Source organism: Phlebotomus papatasi, chromosome 5 (genome assembly GCF_024763615.1).
Source record: "Phlebotomus papatasi isolate M1 chromosome 5, Ppap_2.1, whole genome shotgun sequence".
In the NCBI taxonomy this organism is placed as follows: domain Eukaryota; kingdom Metazoa; phylum Arthropoda; class Insecta; order Diptera; family Psychodidae; genus Phlebotomus; species Phlebotomus papatasi.
Genome location: NC_077226.1, coordinates 3,094,366 through 3,116,246, shown reverse-complemented (window position 1 = coordinate 3,116,246; position 21,881 = coordinate 3,094,366). Strand labels below are relative to the sequence as shown.

General features: G+C 33.0%; 1 protein-coding gene across 26 annotated transcripts in view; it reads left to right on the top strand.

Annotated features, from left to right (window-relative positions):
* Nucleotides 1-21,881, top strand: part of LOC129808794 (zinc finger protein 384) — a 183,694-nt gene that overhangs the window by 39,468 nt on the left and 122,345 nt on the right. For 19 of the 26 annotated variants that reach the window (XM_055858652.1, XM_055858661.1, XM_055858658.1 and 16 more), the window contains exon 3: nucleotides 2,439-3,199. In XM_055858652.1, the coding sequence (XP_055714627.1) occupies nucleotides 2,930-3,199 (270 nt within the window). In that variant the 5' untranslated portion in view covers nucleotides 2,439-2,929. Of the gene's footprint in view, nucleotides 1-2,438; nucleotides 3,200-15,792; nucleotides 19,666-21,881 lie in introns of those variants that run through there. The other 7 variants (XM_055858668.1, XM_055858674.1, XM_055858676.1 and 4 more) reach the window with 2 other exon arrangements.

Sequence of the window (21,881 nt, the reverse complement as noted above, 5' to 3'; positions counted from 1 at the left end):
AGACCTGAAGATTAGCCGAGAGACGGCTTAGCGTCATTTTATTCGATATAGGGTAAAGTGATATAATTTGGAATTAGTGTTACAATTTGGACAATTCGCCGGTACAAAGTTGGATATGGCTTTTTTTTCTTGATAAATACAGTACAAAATTTGTTTTTAAGCACAAGGAACCAAATTATAAAACAAAAGCATTAAAAATATACAAATAAAAATAAAGTACTAAATTTATGAAGACAAAAAGCCCTGTCCAACTTGTACCACTTTACCCTAATGCCTAAACTTTATTTCCATCATTTTCCACTAAGTCGTCTCCTGGCTGAAGTCGTAAGTGTGCCTAGGGCATAACCAGTATCCAGTTACGATTTTCCATTTTTCTAGAATTTCACCTCTGGGGGTAAATTCTGTAACTTTGTGAGAACGTGAGAAGTGTTACAACATAAGATAATACCGAAACTTGTCACTCAAGTTGTGATTCTCCATCCCCCTTTTTTGTGACTTTTCTCACGATATTTTCGTGACACTTTCCACAGAATGATACTCCCAGTGATTCAAAAATAAAATTCGGAGAATAAATTGCTCGATTTTTTTTTTCGGCATTGAATAAATGAGCAGTAACAAGTTAAAATTGATCAGTTATCAAAGAAATTTGAAACAATGATATTGTCGTCCAAATTTTGGCAAAAGGGAAAATAAAGGGCTTTTCCCTCTATATGGAACTATTTTAAATGTTAAATATATATGAATTAGACCCATTTTTGTAAAGATTTGAGTTTTTTACTGACCATAATTAGATATTTTACTGCTCATTTTTAATTTTTTACTGATCATTTAGAATTTTTTACTGCTCGTTTGTTTTTTGCCTTTTTTTTCGTGAGTGTCACTTCCCAAGAAGCAAAATAGCTGCCTTATAGAACCAAGTACTAAATAAGTCTTTTAGTGTACTTTTAAGAAACTTAAAGTGAGAATTTGCTCTTGAAATTTCTATAGAAGCTTTTAAGGTCCTTATGGGTGCGCCACTTTACTTATAGTAATCTCAGAGATGGAACCAAGAGCGTTATAAGCAAATGAAAAGATTTTTGGTTCTATAGTGCCTTACTTAAGGAATTCTATAAGACAATATTAAGAAAAAATTGCTTCTTGGGTGGTGACCAACTCATGATAATTAGAGAATTTCCCCCCCTGGTTTCTCTAACATCAATTTGTCAACAAACTTTTGGCCGATGCTGTATGTTAAGCTGGCTATACAATATCCAGTTTAAATATTGAAGGAAATTTTCTTGAACAAAACGTATGAGTATCCAGAGTTCTGCATGGATTTCCTTTGTCAACAAACTTTTGGCCGATACTCTATGTTATCATTATATCAGTCAACGAGTATTCAACCAAGTGTCTTAGGGTGTGTTCCTAGTGCCTTGGGTTAGTGTTATCGTGGGTGTGTATTTGATTTTCCATCCTGAGCTTTTCCATGGGTATCGATACGACGCCTAGATGCCGATAGATGTCTCTTGGTTTTCCCTAAGACGCAGGCGAAGACGGTGATATTGAAGAAAAAGGAGCGTCTTGACGACGTTCCCCTCCCTGTTTTTTTTTTGAATTTTCCTTCTCTTTGGATATGAGAAAATTTCCATGTGCTTTCAAAGTCCAGAGGGGTGAAGATTTTGAGAATTTTCCTGAGAGAGAGAGAGAGACTTTGCCTAGAGAGGGTGAAAATGTGCCGTATAGCTTCAGGGTGGTGGGGGGCGGTCGGGAAAGTTGTCTCAGTGTGTACTGGGCTGTTAGAAACGTTTCCACGCACCTTTTTCTCAAATATATATAGTAGTAGTTTACTATCATTTTCTCCAAGTTGTATTCTTCGGGGAAAATAGAGAAAATTTGTTTCACAGAGAGAGAGAATAAGAGGAGAATGATAGGGAGAGAGAGAGTGTTCATTTTTTGGGGGGGGGTGGTGGTAATGTAGGAAAGAAGGGTTTCTTGTCTTCGAGGGAGAAGGATTTTGTGCTGAGACGAGAATGGAAATAAAAAAAAAAATAGGATGGAAGGAAGGGTTTGAGGGTGGGAGTCTAAGAGTATTGCCGAGTTTTGGGCGCGCGAAGAGAGGGTCTCTTTGGCCTTTTAAATCGGCCGTACCACAAGACATTCGTCTCAGTTGCGGGTGATCCTTTGGTGGAGTGTGAACTTTCTTTCTTAAGAAACTACCCAATAAGATAGCGAATGAGAACGTTTTACGAGAGCGGTAACATAATTTATATAAAAAACAAACACGAAAAGTGACTAAAGAGTAACAACTTTTAGTCTAGATTTCGGGGCCAGAATTGGATTGTGTTTTTTTTTTTGTTGGTGGAGTGCTTCTAGGCGCAAGAACCACGTGGATGATATCAAATTTGCACGTGTTTTTTTTTTCTGTTTTAAACATTGAATCCTATCTGAATGTTTTTCAGGTGATACTGTGTGGGGCACTTCTTTTTGTTTTTATTTTGAAAAAAAAAAACAACACGTTATTTGTTAATTTTTGTTGGTTTTACTTTAAAAACAAATTCAAATTTACCGGTTTTTTTTGGTGTAAAACGGATTTATCGTTCTGGAATTTAATTTTGGTGCTTTAAACCGATTTTTCATCTTCGATTTTTTTGTGTGTATTTCGGCGAGGAGAAAATTGTGAAGGCAGACCAGGGGATCTCATCGTACAGACCGAGAACCTAACCTCAAAAAAAAAAAAACAAATTTGAAAAATTCAAAAAACCTTAAGCTTCTAGCAAAGAAAATATAAAAAAATAACAAAATTAAAAAAAAAACAGCAAAAAGAGATTAAAAAACAAAAGATTGAGGTGCAAAGGTGGATCACGAGACACTAAATGCGTGGCTGTGCTCGCCTCAAACTGCCACAGAAGCTGGACAGGAGGCATTGGACTTGAGCGCCACCACCGAATCAATGACGGATGTAGAGAGATTGTACAAAATGAATAGTGCCGGTGACTTCTGGCGTCAACCGCCACCACAGATGCCAATTAAGGCACCAGATAGTCCACCACCATCACAACCATCGGCTCCAGGTGCCCTATCACCGAGCCTACAGCATCAGTTGCTAGGTCAAATACCACAGCACCTTCAGCAACAACCGTGTACACAGTCACCAACACCTGGTGGATCCGGTACCCCAGACACCAAGCCAACCACCGAAAAGCTCGTCAATGAATTTCAGGTTAGTACCAACCTAACTACCATCCAATCATACCCCCTATCAACATACCCCTATCACCTTCAAAGCAGCTTGAACCGATGACAATTGTTCTTAGACGGTCGCTGTGATTCCTTTTTGAAAAACCTCTCTAACCCTGCCCCATCCTCCCCTATAAACAAACAAAAAAATGTATTTTACCAAAGAGAATTGCCGGACATTTGGCGCAAATGTGAAGTGATTGTGTTAATAAATACACCTACCACTAAATACAGAAAATGGCAACAAGAAGAAAAAACGTTAAAAATCGTTCAAAACAGGTGATTCAATCCAGATTTGTCTAGAGAAATGGCATCCAAATACAATTACTTCTAAGAATCCTGACAGTATCACTCCTATGAGTGTTTAAGTGATTGCGAGTTAGTGACAATGTTCTACCATGTAGGTTTTCGGTCATGATAGACCAAGAGCCTGAGACCTGAATTAGAGAGGGATGGGTGGAGATATAGAAAATAAAAAAAAACGGTGATTCAATCTAGTTCCCAGGATAAAGACCAAAACAAAAACACCAAATTAGTTCGTTGCAAGAAAAAAATACACCCTTACGCCTAAAGGTATACCGATACGTGTGATAAAAGTGACTATCAAGTGTGCAAGAACCGTTTAAAATTGAATAAATGTCAAAATAACTTTGTTCTAATAGCGTTTTTGACCAAACTGATGTGCATTCTGAATTATCAATTGAAGTATCAACACCCTGGATACAACCAATTACTAGCTCTGATTTTTAGCTTAAATGTAGACTACACACTAAAAAATATGAACACTACTATAGTATACTGGATCGTTTTCCGTGGAGTGCTGCTTAAAAAAAAAAATCAAAAATATTAAAGGATATTTATAAAATAATGGTAATACAGAAATAAATCAGCATGCACTAACTGGGTGGCCTTTTTGCTAATTGGATTAAATGGTCTTTTAATTGGATCACTCATTAGTACAAGTATATTAAAACGAGAAAATAAGTTTTCTCTTCAATCCAGTGGTACAATTTGGTACAATATCAGTTTTATAAACAACAATTCTAGGAACAAGTTGGCTAGCAATAGACACCATGAAGAATGTTGTGGCACATTCTTTCTATCCAGAATTTTTTAAGAGCTCGCACAATACGTAAACCTTTCCTGGCCAGGACATTTCTATCTTCTTTTTAGTGGTCTAAAAAAAAAAAAACAAAAACAAAATCCAGGATAGAAGAAAAAATACCCACCGCGCCTAAATGTAGACTACATACTAAAATATATTAACATTACTATAGTAAGGTTACTGTATCGTTTTTCGAAAAGTGCTACTTAAACGCTGATTTTCGGACTGATGACATTCTTTTTTACTTCTTCTAAATCCATAGAATTATTCACTGTTTCATTCAGAAATACAAAATAAAATAAAATAATCAAAAAATATCAAAGAAAATTTATAAAATAATGATAATAACTGATAAAAATAAGCATGCCCTAACTGGGTCACCTTTTCGCTAATTGGATGGAATTGGTCTTTTAATTGGATCACTCAATTTACAAGTACAGTAGGCTCTCTCAAATTCGGGCATATGGGGTCGAAATATCAGCCGAATAAGGCAGAAATTCGGGCGACAAACTTTTTGAAATGCAACGATTTTTTATTCATGTGCATATAGATATTGAGTTTACGTACTCATATATAACGTAAATTGCAAGAATATCCCTCAATAATATAAAATCACATCAAAACTAAGACAAACCATGCCAAATTTCAGCATATTTGATTCATTTGATAATCATAATCAAACTTGAAAAATGACAACAAACTTTTTTTAAATGTAACCGCTGCCCGAATTAAAAAGTAGCCCGTTCTTAAAAGAGCCGAATTTGCGAGAGTCTACTGTATATTAAAATGAGAAAATAATTTTTCTCGTCAATCTTTGGTGCAATATTAGTTTTATGAACAAGAATTGGAGGAATAAGTTGGTCAGTAGCAGACACCATTAAGAGTGTTGTTCCATTTCCATCTTCCTTTTAGTGGTTTAAAAAAAAAAAAAAAACAAAATCCAGGATAAAAGAAGAAATACCCACAGCGCCTAAATGTAGACAGATCGGATTGTTAAGAGACATCCTCGATATTTAGTTGAAAATATAAGCATTAAAAAACTAGGGTAGAGTCAGTACTTTTCGCCACTTATTTTAAAATGAATTTTAAATAATTAAGAGACGTGATAACCCATTAAAATAGTAGAATAAAGCAAATTATGAGTGTAGAAGTACCATTTATTATTAAATTCCTTAAATTAGTTGTTTTATCTTAGGTGGCCAAAAAGTGCTTACATGGCGAAAAGGGCTGACTCTACCCTACTTGGTATGTTTGTATATTTTTAATCGGAATATTAGTGATCCATTTAGCTATATCTGTGCATTTGAATTTTAAATTTTTACAATAAATGAAAAGCAGATTTAATTGCAACTATGTACTCTATACATCGGACCGTCATGAATTTAATCAGGTGTCTCAGGGAAAATTTGATTTTATAAATTGAATCTGACCTAATGGACAACATTCTTCCGAGCATTAAATGGTAAAAAAAATAGCTAATAATTTTTAAAAATTCATTTAAATTGGTCTAACAATATGGCATCGATTTGTCAACAAACTTTTGGCCGATACAGTACAGTGTTTTTGAATTAATGAGCGGCACTGTATGTTAGTGTTCCCGATACACTAATCTGAATTTTTTCCTAATGTTTAGGGGAAAGTACTCTCCCTTCGTACAATCATGCCTTCGAATAGTGTGAATTTTCTTTAATTTTTCCTATAGAAATGTCTAAATCTCTTGGGAAAAATAAAAGAAAATTCACATTATTCGAAGGATTCAAAGGCATAAACGTTCGAAGGGAGTGTACTTTCCCCTGCATAATTGAGTGCTGTATGAGATAATTGTCCGTGGCTGTGGCTATAATCCCGATTAACCGAAATATAGAGAGTGAGGGCCTCGATAGACCTGAAGATTAGCCGAGAGACGGCTTAGCGTCATTTTATTCGATATAGGGTAAAGTGATATAATTTGGAATTAGTCTTACAAGTTGGACAATGCGCCGGTACAAAGTTGGACATGGCTTTTTTCTTGATAAATACAGTACAAAATTTGTTTTTAAGCACAAGGAACCAAATTATAAAACTAAAGCATTAAAAATATACAAATAAAAATGAAGTACTAAATTTATGAAGACAAAAAGCCCTGTCCAAATTGTACCATTGTCCAACTTGTACCACTTTACCCTAATGCCTAAACTTCATTTCCATCATTTTCCATTAAGTCGCCTCCCAGCTTAAATCGTAAGTGTGCCTAGGATATAACTAGTAACCAGTTGTGATTGGCTATTTTCAAGAATTTGACCTCTGATTTCTCTAACATCGATTTGTCAACATACTTTTGACCGATACTTTATATTAATGTTCCCAACAGACTAACCACATTTAGTGGTTTAATTCTACATTTGAGTGGTTCGAAACTAAATCAAGTAGAAGATTTTTGTAAGAGTACGACAGTGTCATGACAAAGTTATTTTTTTTTTATATATAGTACAACCGGAAGAACTTATCATAAATAAAATTTTATAGAACTCCTTGCAATGGCAATTCGATACTCACTGATAAGCTCAGTAAATAGGGTGAAAGGAACACCTATTGACACTTTAAGAACTCATGTCAGGACCTATTGACACCTTACTTTGTACCATTTGCAATACAAAATTTGAAGAAATAATCCTTATCGGAAAACGTAGCTTAATGAAAAAATGTCATATTAGGGGAAGTGCTTATAATTTTGGACAGTCTGCTTATAAGCATCGAAGTTCCAAGTTTGAAGTGCGATATTTTCTATACTAATTGACATTTCTTGTTACTCTCTCTTCAGAAGGGTTGTTTAGAAACTTAGCAAGCTATTTATCGTCTTATTTTTATTAAAATTAGTTTTAATACGTTTAAAAATGAATTCATAAGTAGAGGTGACCTTGGCTCTTATTTTGGCCAACTTGGCTGTAAATTTGGACAGCTAATCCGCCTCAATAGGATGCCCATTGTTCTTCATTTGATGAACCAATCTTACCAAGTCCTCTTCCTGTTCATGTAAGGGAAACGTAGAATGTCACAGAAGCCCGGAAACTTTCCATATCATTCATTAAAGTGAGTTGACTTCGATACTCCAAGTACGTGCAGATTCGTTCATTCCCTGACCTTTCCGGGAGCCTTTCAAAGATTTTCTCACTGCATCTCTTTCGTAGAGATGATGCTCCTTTGTTTCTCCAGGCATTTGTCCAACCTAGTCATCACAAAAGCTAAAACTTCACGAAATTTCGTGAGAAAAACACCTGTCCAAAATAAGAATCATCACCTCACTGGTGAATGACTTAAAAAATTTCCCATTTTTCACACGAAAAATATAATTCACAAGGCAAATCTCACTTCAGGTCAAATGTACAAATCATCAGTAACGTGAATCAACACAATATTCAATGAATATTCAATAATATCATTCAAAAACAGCGAACAAACTTTGTTAGTACTTCACCAAAACTAAATAAGACTGAAGTAAGCCACGAAGTTCTGTCATATTTCTCTTCTGCAATTGCTCACACTGAATTTTCAACAAAGCAATTTCAACTCAAATCATATTCAAAATTTAACGTATTTAGTGTCAAAATCTTCCAAAAAGAACAAATATTTAGATAGAATTCATTTTTCATCAAATATTGGAATAAAAATCCATCATTTTAATCAATTTATTTTTAGTGTCCAATTTTATCCTCAAAGTGTCCAAATTTAGAAACTGTCCAAAATTATGAGCACTTACCCTACTTAAATTTTATTAGAGACAATTAATAAATTTCCACATTTTGTCAAAAGTGTCTAGGGGAAAGTGCTCTCCCTTCGAACGTTCATGCCTTCGAATAACGTGAATTTTTTTTGTTTTTCATAATAGATTTACATTAAATTATCACAGAATTATCAACAATTGATGATAAGCCAACTAATATTTAATAGAAATGTGTAAGTTTCTTAAGAAAACTAAAAGAATATTCACATTATTCGAAGGCATGAACGTTCGAAGGGAGAGCACTTTCCCCTATAGTGGTTCCCTGTCGAAAAGATGTTTTTTCGACCCTAAGTACAATGAGTCTCTAATAAAAAATCCTAAACTAAATGATGTTAAAGAATTAAATATTTTTAAAAAGAACTTGTGTTCAAAAATTTCAGTAATTTTTCTGACAAAACCAATGACAGATAATTTTCACTTTAATAAAAAAATATAATGTTTGAGTATTGTAGTTTATTATTCCGAAACGGTTTTACTTAAAAAAAAAATTGGAAGTATAAAAAATAATTAAAATACATTTTCTATATGAGAATTTAAAAAATTCATAATTTTTTAGCTTAAATATTTACAAGGGGAAGGTTTTGAAGGTTCGTATTAAAAAAGGAGTCCAAGATTTCAGATTTTTTACTGATTGCCACACACGACGAATCAATTATATCACTGTATCATAAAAATCTCCTACTTATTGGGTTCATAATTCTGCCTCACAAAATTCCTGGAATTCCTTGGATTTTCATCTACAGGAATATGAAAATGTAGTGGCATTTTTTACGAAGGTGTCCTGGTTAACTCAGCTTCGTACCACTTTTTCCCACCTCTGTATGCCTCATTTTCCCCGAAAACGTTACACCGGACACAAAAATTTGGGCATCACTACTTAGATGGAACTTTCATCTACTTGTTTTCTCCATTTGTAGAAGGTATCACGCATTAAAAAACAATTTTAAGCTATTTTTCTAACATATGTTTTTTGACACTCGGAAAACCATTTTTCCCTGCATTCTGACAGTCAGTTAAGAGCTTGATTAGGTATGATTCTCTCCTAATCACACCTATTGTAATTCTCGGATTTTCTATGACACCTCCAATTGGTCTTACAGAACATATTTCGAACGTAACTGATTTCAAAAATGACCAGCCACCAATTTATAGTGAAATGAGGGAAGTTAAACTTTAAAACAAGGAAAATTGAATGAGAAATACTCAAAATACATCGAAGTGGCAATTAAAGAATCACATCTACCATAAGCAGTCTAGTTTCATCACTGTACAAATCAGAAAGAAGTTATCACACCTATTGTAATCCTTGTTTTTTCTCTAACGTCTCGAATCTGTCTTACAGAACATTTTTTTGAAAATCAGTGATTCTTAGAATTACCAGTCATTAATTTAAAGTAAAATGCGAAAAATTCCGCTTGAAAACAAAGCAAATTGTATGAAATATTCTCAAAATGCACCGCATGGTCAATGAAAGAATCACACCTACCATAAACAGATTCAGGCTTAATGTTTAATTTGACAGAAGTGAAATAAAATCATCTGATGAAGTCTCATTTTGATGGGGAAGTGCGTGTTTTCCTTCGAGATTTTAGTGAAAATTGTTTAATATCCCAATTTTCTTGTGAATTTATTCAGTGGACTTTCTGATGAGTCAAATATACCGAGCAGAGTGCACAGTCTGACCCAAAACAGTGAGGAATTCTCAAATTTGGTTGCCAGTAATTTTGACAGATGTTTTTACGAAGCTGCAAAATTCAATTTTCCTGAGCTGCAAGCGTGGTAATTTTTATGAATTTTCCTCCACCCTCAAAAACGACCCTCTTTAAACAAAAAATTTTCACGGTAAATATTAACCCTAATAAACCCTCTATAACTTGGAATAGTTGCTTTTTCGAAAAGATACTTGCGGTGTGCAAAAATGCATAAAATATTACACATCAGAATTACGATTTTAGGCCCATTTTTTTTTATTTTTGCCTCTTGGATCCAGGAAAAAAGGCCTAGGCTTCCAAGTTTTTCAGGAAATGTGAGATCTGGGACTAGCTTTTAGATTATACGTCCATGGATGAAATTCATTTAGTAACTTGGAAAAGAATCAACTTTTACAAAGCTGCAACATTACGAAGGTGCAAAACCTTCCCCTACATAGCAAATAGCTAGAGAGTTGCAAAAAATATTCTAGATTCCTTCAACCTTCTACTTTACAATTATGTACAGACATAAGAAAAAAAAATTAACTTTAGGTAGTCAGGTAAAATTATTTTCTTTATGGTGTTCCAATCGTCCTTAAAGGGTTAAAATATACACTGTATAGTCCTGTTTGTTATATTACCTAACCTGGGTATCAATCAATAAATTATTATTATTATTATTATTAAAAGCTTAAGCTGGGAATGCGTGAAAATTCGATTGTGAATTGAATTTTGGGGGTAATGACTCCGGCACACCTTTTAGGTCAGGAAAATTTCATGAAGTCGAAATTCAAATCCCTCTCTTTCTCACGTGTTTTGCATATGACTGTCTCATTCTTTCGCATACCAAATTCGATTGAGCTAAATTGAATTTAGAGTGATGTTTAAAAGAAGAAGAAGAGTGCGAGAGAATGAGATAGACATATGCAAAGCATGTGAGAAAGAAAAGGATTCGAATTTCGACTTCATGAAATTTTTCTAATCTAAATGGTGTGCCGGAGCCATAAAGAATCGAGTCAATTTTATCAATTTCGACAGGCAAGCATAGTCTCCTCGACGCGATTGAGGTTACCTTTAAAGAATCTCAGCTACCATAAGCTTATCTGGTCTTATCACTGGTTATTTTTTATTTTAAATTAGTTTAAGTCGAAATCGGTTAATAAACATTACAGATAGAGTCCGGTCCTTTGGATAGAGCAGGGTCCCGTCGACATTTCTTTTTTACATACGTTTTTGCATAAAGGCACTGAAGACTATTGGCAAGTTTTTTTTTTTATAAAGAGAATTTACCTATCAGTCTGATATCTTTTAAAATCGTGCATTAAAAGCTATCTAAAAATCAGGGGCATGACATTTCCTGTTTCCCATATGTTTCTAGCGAGCCGAAAAATTTTTTGAGTTTATTACCTGTTTTCTGTCATTGTAGAATGAATTATCAAAAAATACTAATGCAAGATAAAAGCCAATTTAATAACGAAGAGGCAACCGAAAACCCTAAATTGGCAACCTACGTAGTTTTGGAGATATCTCGTGAAATGTGTACGAAAACAGGGAAAAATTTACACTAAAAGTGGTCGCATTTTTCAGAGCTAATGTCATCCACCTGCTAAAAATACATATTTCATGATGCTCGCCGAAATAATACAAGAACTACGAGGAAATCTGTTTAAGTCGCGGTGCAATAGCTGCAACATTTTTACACGGAAAAGTGAAAAATAGCTTCACTTTGTATTAACCTTGATGGGCCACTGGCACTGGTAAATGTGTAAATACTCGAAAATAGAGTACTTTCCCCTATATCTTTGAATACTCCTTTTTTTAATGATTAATGAAATACAAATTCAATTTTGTCAGTAATGGCTCCTGTACACCTTTTAGATCAACAAAATTTCATGAAGTCGAAATTGGAATCCTTGTCTTTCTCACACAATTTTCATATGTTTATCTTATTCTTTCGCACTCTTCTTCTTCTTTTAAACATCACTCTAAATTCAATTTAGCTCAATCGAATTTGGGGCGCGAAAGAATAAGATAGACATATACAAAACGCGTGAAAAAGACAAGGATTCCAATTTCGACTTCATGAAATTTTCCTGAACTAAAAGGTGTGGCGGAGCCATAAAAATTAAAAAGGAGCAGTAAAAAAATTAAGTGGTCAGTAAAAAATAAAAATTGATCAGTGGAAAATCACTCATTTTTAATTTTTTTTTTTAAACTGATCATTTCCTATTTTTTTTACTGATCATCTTTTACTGATTTTTACTCATCATGTTCTTACTTTTTTACTGTCCTTTTTTGATTTTTCACTGATAATTTTGAATTTTTTGCCGACCTAATTTGACTTCATACTGCTCAAAAATAATATACATAATAATATATATATATTATACAATATTGTAGTTAATAGGAAATTAATAAATACCCCTTGAGCCTAAATGTAGACTACTGTGAACATTTTTTCAAAGTAGGTGAAATAGAAAAAAAAAATAGGACGATAGAGTGTTTAGTAATAAGTACAGTGGGACCTCGATTTTAGATACAATTTCAAAAGAAATCGCTTCAGAAACACAGAAAATGCATTCCGGGAAAAACATTTTTGGGCTATAGCTCGAGTCAGGGAACATCGAGGGAGGAATGCGATACACCGTTGGAAAGGTTTCGACTTCAGCTACAACATATTCAAATTTAAAGGAAAAATCATCATCCAGTTATCGAAATATTTCGAAATTGAAACTTCGAAAATGGACTCTTTGACAACCGATTTAAACCAATTCAAAAATTACTCAAAAGATCAAAAATGACTTATCGATTAAAAACCAATTAATCACCGCTTCATAACCGATTGGAACCGATTTATAAATCGCTCAAAACATTGCCCAAAAAAGCAATTTCTAATAAAAATTAATTAGCGATTTCGAATCGGTTCGAAAACCGATTTAACCCGATGCATAAATTACTGAAAAGATCAAAAATGACTTATCGATTAAAAACCGATTAATCACCGCTTCATAACCGATTGGAACCGATTTATAAATCGCTCAAAACATTGCCCAAAAAAGCAATTTCTAATAAAAATTAATTAACGATTTCGAATCGGTTCGAAAACCGATTTAACCCGATGCATAAATTACTGAAAAGATCAAAAATTACTTATCGATTCACAATCGATTCATTATCGTTTGAAAACCTATTGGAGTCGATTTATAAATCACTCAAAACATTGCCCAAAAAAGCAATTTCTAATAAAAATTAATTAACGATTTCGAATCGGTTCGAAAACCGATTTAACCCGATGCATAAATTACTGAAAAGATCAAAAATTACTTATCGATTCACAATCGATTCATTATCGTTTGAAAACCTATTGGAGTCGATTTATAAATCACTCAAAACATTGCCCAAAAAAGCAATTTCTAATAAAAATTAATTAACGATTTCGAATCGGTTCGAAAACCGATTTAACCCGATGCATAAATTACTGAAAAGGTCAAAAATTACTTATTGATTCAAAACCACGTCGATAACTCGTCCAGATTACGTCTTTTTTTTTGACTAAAGAGTTCCCCCGTAACAAACTTATGACCCCCGACTGGGAATTAAATGGATTCCTTAAAGAATTTCCCATAATCTTCAATTTCCACCCAAAAATAATCAAATTCGAAACAATTAGAAAAGCATTAATTGTGCAACAAATCTTCCTGATTTTATTGAATGCAATTCATAACATAAAATTTGCCCAATCTGTCAGAATAATGCAATAAAATTCTCAATGTTTTCATATTTCTCAAATGATTTATGTCATAAAATCCATAATAATCCCGGATAACTTTGTTTGACATATGCAAAAAAAAATTAACAGTTGCTAATTTATGTGTGTAAACATAAAATTCTATGCTCCAAATGTAATTTTCTTTCTCTCATAAGATCAAGTCAGTATGGGCAATAAAACAATTAATCCAGAAGCTTGACCTTCAGTCTTTTGCGCTAAAATCTATATTTAAATCCACCCAAAGAAAAAAAAACAACAACATTGATACTCAAGCAAATATTGCAAAGAGGAAAAGCATTTTGGGAGTGAAACTGAGGAAAAAGAGTGAGCATAGCCGGTGTTTAGTTTCAAAAATAAAAAAAAAAGAATCCAACAGCAAAAAAAAAACAAGCAGCTGGCCGTTTAAAAGTTTAAAAAGAGGGTTAGAAAACAGACCATTTGACCGGGAAATGGACGAGATTTTTGCCCTATCGAATTAAAATTCACGTACCCCAAAAAAAAAAAATAGGGTTTACCTTTTCAAATGTCTCTTTACTATTTTTCTACATTAATTACATCAGGTAGTATTAGCATTTTTTGACGATGAAACACTTATTGATCTTCCTCAATAGAGAACTAGATACTAATAAAATTGATTTTCGGACAAAAATTAGTTATCGGTTCATAATCGGTTGAAAAACCGATCTATAAATCACTCAAAACATTTCCCAAAACAGCAATTTCGAAAGAAAATTAGTTTTTGGTTGTGAATTTATATAAAAAAAAAACGATTTAAACCCATACATAAATTACTCGAAAGATGAAAAATGACTTATTGATTCATAACCGAAACATTACCGCTTCATAACCGATTCGAACGGGTTTATAAATCACTCAAAACATTTCTCAAATTAGCAATATTGAATAGAAATTAGTTATTGGTTATGAATCGGTTAAGAAACCGATTGGAACCGATTTACAAATCACTCAAAAAATCAAAACTTACCTATCGCTTAAAAACAGATTCATTACCGATTTAAAACCGATTGGAACCGATATATAAATCACTCAAAACATTGCACAAAATAGCAATTTTGTAAAAAAATTAGTTATCGGTTGTGAATCGGTTCAAAAACTGATTTAAACCGATTCATAAATTACTCAAAAGATCAAAAATTACTTATCGATTCAAAACCGATTGGACCCGACTTATAAATCATTCAAAACATTGCCCAAAAGGCAATTTTTCAATAAAAGTTAGTTGTCAGTTATGAATTGGTTCAAGAACCGATTTAAACCGATTTGTAAATTACTGAAAAGATCAAAAATTACTTATCGATTCAAAACCGATTTATTACCGCTTCATAACCGATTTAAACGGGTTTATAAATCACCCAAAAGATTGTCCAAAAAAGCAATTTCGAATAAAAAATAGTTATCGGTTGTGAAATGGATCAAAAACCCATTTAAACCGATTAATAAATTACTAAGAAGATCAAAAACGATTTATCGATTCAAGACTGATTTATTACCGCTTCAAAACCAATAGGAACCAATTTATAAATCACTCGAAACATTGCCCAAAAAGCCGTTTCGAATAAAAATTACTTATCGGTTGTGAATCGGTTGAAAACCCGATTTATACCAATTCATAAATTATTTAAAAGATCAAAAATTACTTATCGATTCAAAAGCGATTCATTATCGTTTGAAAACCGATTAGAACCTATTTATAAATCACTTAAAACATTGTCCAAAAAAGAAATTTCGAATAAAAATTAGTTACCGGTTGTGAATCGGTTCAATAACCGATTTAAACCCATTCATGAATTACTGGAAAGATTAAAAATGACTTATCGATTCAAAACTGATTCATTACCGCTTCAAGACCGCTTGGAACTCATTTGTAAATCACTCAAAATATTCCTCAAAAAAGAAATTTCGGAAAAAAAAGGGGGCAGAGGCGGTTGAGAACCGCCTGAAACCGGTTCAGTTTTGCCAGAAATTCCAATACCTTTCCAATGAGCTCGAATGTGGCCCCATTCGCTTAATAAATACACTCTCTAGGGCCTTTTTTTTGTACACCTTTGAGGCCTTTGACTCTTTTGACCTTCAAAAGCCGCTTTTAAAAATACTCAATGGTATTTTCGTCTAAGGACGAAATATCCACCTGGGTAATCTCCAAAACGTATCCAAAAATGAAGAAAATCGCACAACGAGTTTTCGAGCAATCGAAGGAAAACATGGTTTTGGTGGGGAAGGGGAAGGGTGGGGAGGAAATGAGGGGGATGGTAGCGATCCTAGGGTCTACTAATGGGGGGTCCCCCGAAGATTCCAAGTCGCTAGCTCTTACCGTTTGGCCTCTAGAGCTGCCAACAGCCGGACGGACTGAAAATGACAGAGTAAATAATTCCATTTTCTTTTTTTATTACCACATTTTCAACAAATACTGTACCAAATTACTTGGAAAACTCTCTCTGTAGCAGTTCAGGAAAAAACTAAAAAAACAGACTAGTTCATTGAAATTGACAAATGAATTCGCAACAGAAAAATAGGTATCTTTTTTCTTTTTTGTTGTGTAATTTATTGTCTATTTCAGAATAATTTTATACGCAATAATATGAGATAAACATTGAAAAAAAAATCTGAATAGTCTAATCAATTTTTCGTTGAGATTAAAATAATTTATTGATAATTATTTTATAAATACCGACAAGAAAGAATATTTCTTAAGTAATTTAATGTAAAGAAATACCCTGTTGGATAGGGATGTGCAAGAACCGTTTGAAATGGAACAAACGTCAAATGAAATTTGTACGGCAATCGTCAAAACGCTAAATGAACTATCGCAACAAATTTATTTTGACGTTTATTCGGTTTCAAACGGTTCTTGCTCATTCTCTGATATAAAAATTTCATTTGTGATTCGTTCGGTTTCAAACCGTTCTTGCTCAATCTCTCATGTAAAAATTAAACTTGACGTTTATTCGGTTCAAACGGTTACTGTTTAATCTTTGATGTAAAAATTTCATTTTATGCTTACTCGGTTTTAAATGGTTCTTGAACATTTCTGAAGTAAAAATTCATTTGACACTTATTCGGTTTCAAACGGTTCTTGCTCAATTTCTCACGTAAAAAATTCATTTGACGTTTATTCAGTTTCAAACGGTTTTTACTGAATCTCTGGTGTAAAAATTTAGTTTGACATTCATTCAGTTTCAAACAGTTCTTGCTCAATCTCTGACGTAAAAATTTCATTTGACATCTATTCCGTTTCAAACGCTTCTTGCACATTTCTGACGTAAAAAATTCATTTGACATTCTTTCGGTTTCAAACGGTTCTTGCTCAATCTCTCATGTAAAAATTAAACTTGACGTTTATTTGTTTTCAAACGGTTCTTGCTCAATTTCCGACGTAAAAAAAATTTCATTTGACATTTATTCGGTTGTAAACGGTTCTTGCTCAATCTCTCATGTAAAAATTAAACTTGACGTTTATTTGTTTTCAAACGGTTCTTGCTCAATCTCTGACGTAGAAATTTCATTTGACATTCGTTCGGTTTTAAACGGTTCTTGCTCAAACTCAGATGTAGAAATTTCACTTGACGTTTATTCGGTTTCAAACGGTTTTTGCTCATCTTTCACGTAAAAAAAATTCATTTGGCAATTATTCGGTATTAAACGGATCTTGCTCAATTTGTAACGTAAAAAAAGGCATTTGACGTTTATTCGGTTTGCAACGGTTCTATCTCAATCTCTGAAGTAAAAAATTCATTTGCCACTTATTCGGTTTTAAACTGTTCTTGCACATTTCTGACGTATAAGATTCATTTGATGTTTATTTGGTTTTAAACGGTTCTTGCTTAATCTCTGACGTAAAAAAAAATCATTTGACGTTTATTCTGTTTCAAGTGATTCTTTCTCAATCTCTCATGTAAAAATTAAACTTGACGTTCATTCGGTTTCAAACGCTTCTTGCACATTTTTGACGTAAAAAAAAATCATTTGACATTCATTCGGTTTCAAACACTTCTTGTTCAATCTCTCACGTAAAAAATTCATAAGACGTTTATTCTGTTTCAAACGGATTCTCTCTAAACAGAAATGTATTCCACCTAATTCAGTGTAATTTATTGCCCAATGCCTATAAAATCCGGTGTATAAATCTGTGTGTTTTTATAACCAAAGTGGTGGAAAAGTTTTTGTTTTTTTTTTTTACACTTCCTAACCTTGGAAGATTCACAATGCTATGTAATAAATTACGAAGATTTAATCAAAAATCCGTTCAATTGAGAGCTTCATAGAGTTCCTGGTAATGGTAATTTTGCGGTAATGTTTTTCTACTCCAGAATTTCTAATGAAAATTTGTCATGAAATTGTCACTGTCATACTGATTTCTTTTGTTATAGCTCTCTTGTTGTCACACTAAAAGATTCGTCGATAAAAATAATATTTTACAATTTATTACAATTTATTACACCTGATGTAAATAATACAAAAATGATAAATCACTTCATCCAGGGTTAAAATAATTAAATTACATTGCGTAATAAAATGTAATTAATAGAAAATTTGTGCCAAATGTCTCGGTTAACCTCTCTTTAGTGGTTATTCTCTTTTTTTTTTGGTTAAGAAAAATTATTTTGTTTTTTGATATTTATTTCTTCGGCCAATGCTTGAGAGTATCTAATTGTGGGAGCTCCTATTCCGTCGGCAAAATTTCTGTAAAATGTGTGGTAGGTGTAAGAAAAAAGAGAAAAGGAGGAAAAAAAAACCCAACCGGGAGATTGGTATTTTCCTTTCTTTTGGGCAAATGGAAGGGACATTTAGAAATAACAAATTTCTCTCTCAACGAAACACCCGACGACGACGATGAGACTTTTCCAGAGGCGGAGCAATACTTTCCCAAAGAGAGAGGAAAAAGCATCAAGAGGACTTTTCTTCCTTTTTGGTGGTAGCTTGCGTTTGGAAAAGATGTTAAGGGGGGGGGGCCCGAGGTAGAAAAAGGAAAATAGAGGGCAAAAAACTGAAAGGCTCTGAGCATAAAAACCTCAATTTTCTCTGACCAACTGCGCATCTGAAGGTGATTTGAGGGGGGTTTGAGAGGTCGAAGGGGGATGGTGGGGGTAAGGTATGGACAATTTCTTGAAGGCTTGAGCGCAAGCTTAGGATTTTTCTACGCTTGAGGTTTTTGTTATTCTTCGAAGGGGGATTATAGAGGGGAGAGGCTACGTTAAAGGAAAAAGATGATACACCTTGAGACTCAATTACACATACAATTGTACACTAAAAAGGGGAAAGGGATTGGGGGATGTAATTATAAGTGGAGGGGATATTTTTCTTAAATATTTCCTTCTCACTTTTTTTGCACAACATCTCTCCTTTTTGCCATTTAACTGTCCATTCCCTATTCGTCCTTGCTTTGCTGTAAAATATTTCCCAGGTTTTTTTTTTTTGTTTTAATGTAGAGTGGGGGAATTTTTTTTTAAGAAGGGAGAGGGAGGGAGGGAGAAAACAGAGAGAGAGAGAGAGAATTTTTCAACATCTCGAGGGTTTATTTTGCCGGGGAATTGGAAGAAAGTAGGAGAGTAAAAAAAGGGATAGAAAGAAAAAGACAGAGAGAAGGGTGTAAAAAAGCATAAAAAAAAACCAGGGTGGGGGAAGAAGGGTTCTCCTGGACGAATGAGAAATGAATTTCCCCACCCCTAAAGTATTGAATCTTCAGATCCCTCCTCCCAAAAATATATCAAATGAGAAATAAAGAGGGTAGGAAAAATGTAGAAAATGGGTAGAGATAGCAAAAAAAAAAGCGAAGAACCAGCCCGTCTTAGCTTGAGTAACGCAACTCCTCGAGCCAGTTGGTAGCGATACATCGGACCGGCTGTATCGTTCTCCCGAATATTTTACACTCTCAAAAAAAAACCGCTTTTTGTATCCACAAAAAAAAAAAAAAACAAGAGAAGAAGAAAACTCGCCGACGCATTAAATCATAAATCTCAAGTCAATTGTGTTCACTACGCAAAAATTTAACTTATATCTAGGCAATTATTTACATTTTTATACACCATTGCCAAAAAAAAACAAATCAGTGTGGTGATTTTACAGTCCAGGGATTTTTTTACACCTGTTCATTGCTATTTATTAGGTACATCCAGTGACAAATTTCCTGTGGTTTTTTATTGAATTAAATTAAATTAAATACCCCTGCTGTTTATTGTCTCAGTTCCCTTACAGGGAATATTTTACGCTTGTTTTTTATCCAATTAAAATTTAAAAAGTGACAATCTTAAATCAGAGATGATTTTATTCAATAAAATATTCAACGTTTTAATTGAATTAAATTAAATACACTATTACAGGGAATATTTTACCCTTGTTTTTTTTTGCAATTAAAATTGCAAGAGTGACAATTTTAAATGACTGTTAATTTTTCTCAATAAAATACCTCATATTCTTGCAGTTTATTGCCTAAATTCTGGGGATATTCGATTTTTTAATTGAATTAAATTAAATACCTGCAGCCTATTGCCTCAGTTCCCTTACAGGGAATATTTTACGCCTGTTTTCACAATTAGTATTGAAAAATTTGTCAATTTTAAATTATTGTTATTTTTTTTTGCAATAAAATACTTCATTTCTCATCGTTTATTGCCTAAAATCTGGGTATCTTCAACGCTTTAATTGAATTAAATTAAATACTCCCTTACAGGGAATATTTTACGCTTGTTTCTTCCAATTAGAATTGCAAAAGTGAATATTTTTAAATCACTGATTTTTTTTTCAATAAAATACCTCATATTCTCGCAGTTTACTGTCTAAATTCTGGGTATATTCAACGCCTTAATTGAATTAAATTAAAAATTCCCTTACAAGGAATATTTTACACTTGTTTTTTGCAATTAGAATTGCAACAGTGACAATTTTAAATCACTGATAAATTTTTAAAATAAAATACCTCATTTTCTCGCAGTTTACTGCCTGAAGTCTAAGGATCTTCAAGGTTTTAATTGAATTAAATTAAATACCTGCAGTGTATTGCCTCAGTTCCCTTACAAGGAATATTTTACAATTGTTTTGTTTTGCAATTGGAATTGCAAAAGTGACAAATTCAAGCCACTCATATTTTTTTGCAATAAAATACCTCATATTCTCGTCGTTTATTGCCTAAATTCTGGGGATCTTCAATTTTTTAATTGAATTAAATTAAATACCCTCGTACAGAGAATATCTTACGCTTGTTTTTCACAATTAGAATTGCAAGAGTGACAATTTTAAATTACTGATAAATTTTTTTCAATAAAATGCCTGATGTTCTTGTAGTTTATTGCCTAAATTCTAAGGGATAATCAACGTTTTTATTGAATTAAATTAAATACCACTTTTAAGGGAATATTTTACGCTTGTTTTTTGCAATTAAAATTGCAAGAGTGACAATTTTAAATCACTGATATGTTTTTTTCAATAAAATACCTGAGCTTCTTACAGTTTATTGCCCAAATTCTAAGGATCTTCAAGGTTTTAATTGAATTAAATTAAGTACTTGCACTTTATTGCCTCAGCTCCCTTACAAGGAATATTTTACAATTGTTTTTTTGCAATTAGAATTGCAAAAGTGACAATTTCAAATCACTGATAATTTTTTTTACAATAAAATACTTCATATTCTCGTCGTTTATTGCCTAAACTCTGGGGATCTTTAAAGTTTTAATTAAATTAAATTAAATATCCCCTTAAAGGGAATATTTTACGTTTGTTTTTTCCAATTAAAATGGCAAAAGTGACAATTTTAAATCACTGATGATTATTTTTTTCAATAAAATACCTCATATTCTTGCAGTTTACTGCCTAAATTTTGAGGATCTTCAAGGTTTTAATTGAATTAAATTAAATACCTGCAGTTTATTGCCTCAGTTCCCTTACAGGGAATATTTTACGCTTGTTTTTGCAGATAGAATTGCAAGAGAGACAATTTTAAATCACTGATAATTGTTTTTTTTTTCCATAAAACACCTTTCTCGTAGTTTATTGCCTAAATTTTGGGAATCTTTAACGTTTTAAGTGAATTAAATTAAATATCCCTTACAGGGAATATTTTACGCTTGTTTTTTTCTAATTAAAATTGCAAAAGTGACAATTTTAAATCAGTGATAATTTTTTCTCAATAAAATACCTCATATTCTCGCAGTTTACTGCCTAAATTCAAGGGGATCTTCAACGTTTCAATTGAACTAAATTAAATACCCCCTTAAAGGGAATATTCTACGCTTGTTTTTTTTTCAATTAAAATTGCAAGAGTGACAATTTCAAATCACTGATAATTGTTTTTTTCCATAAAACACCTTTCTCGTAGTTTATTGCCTG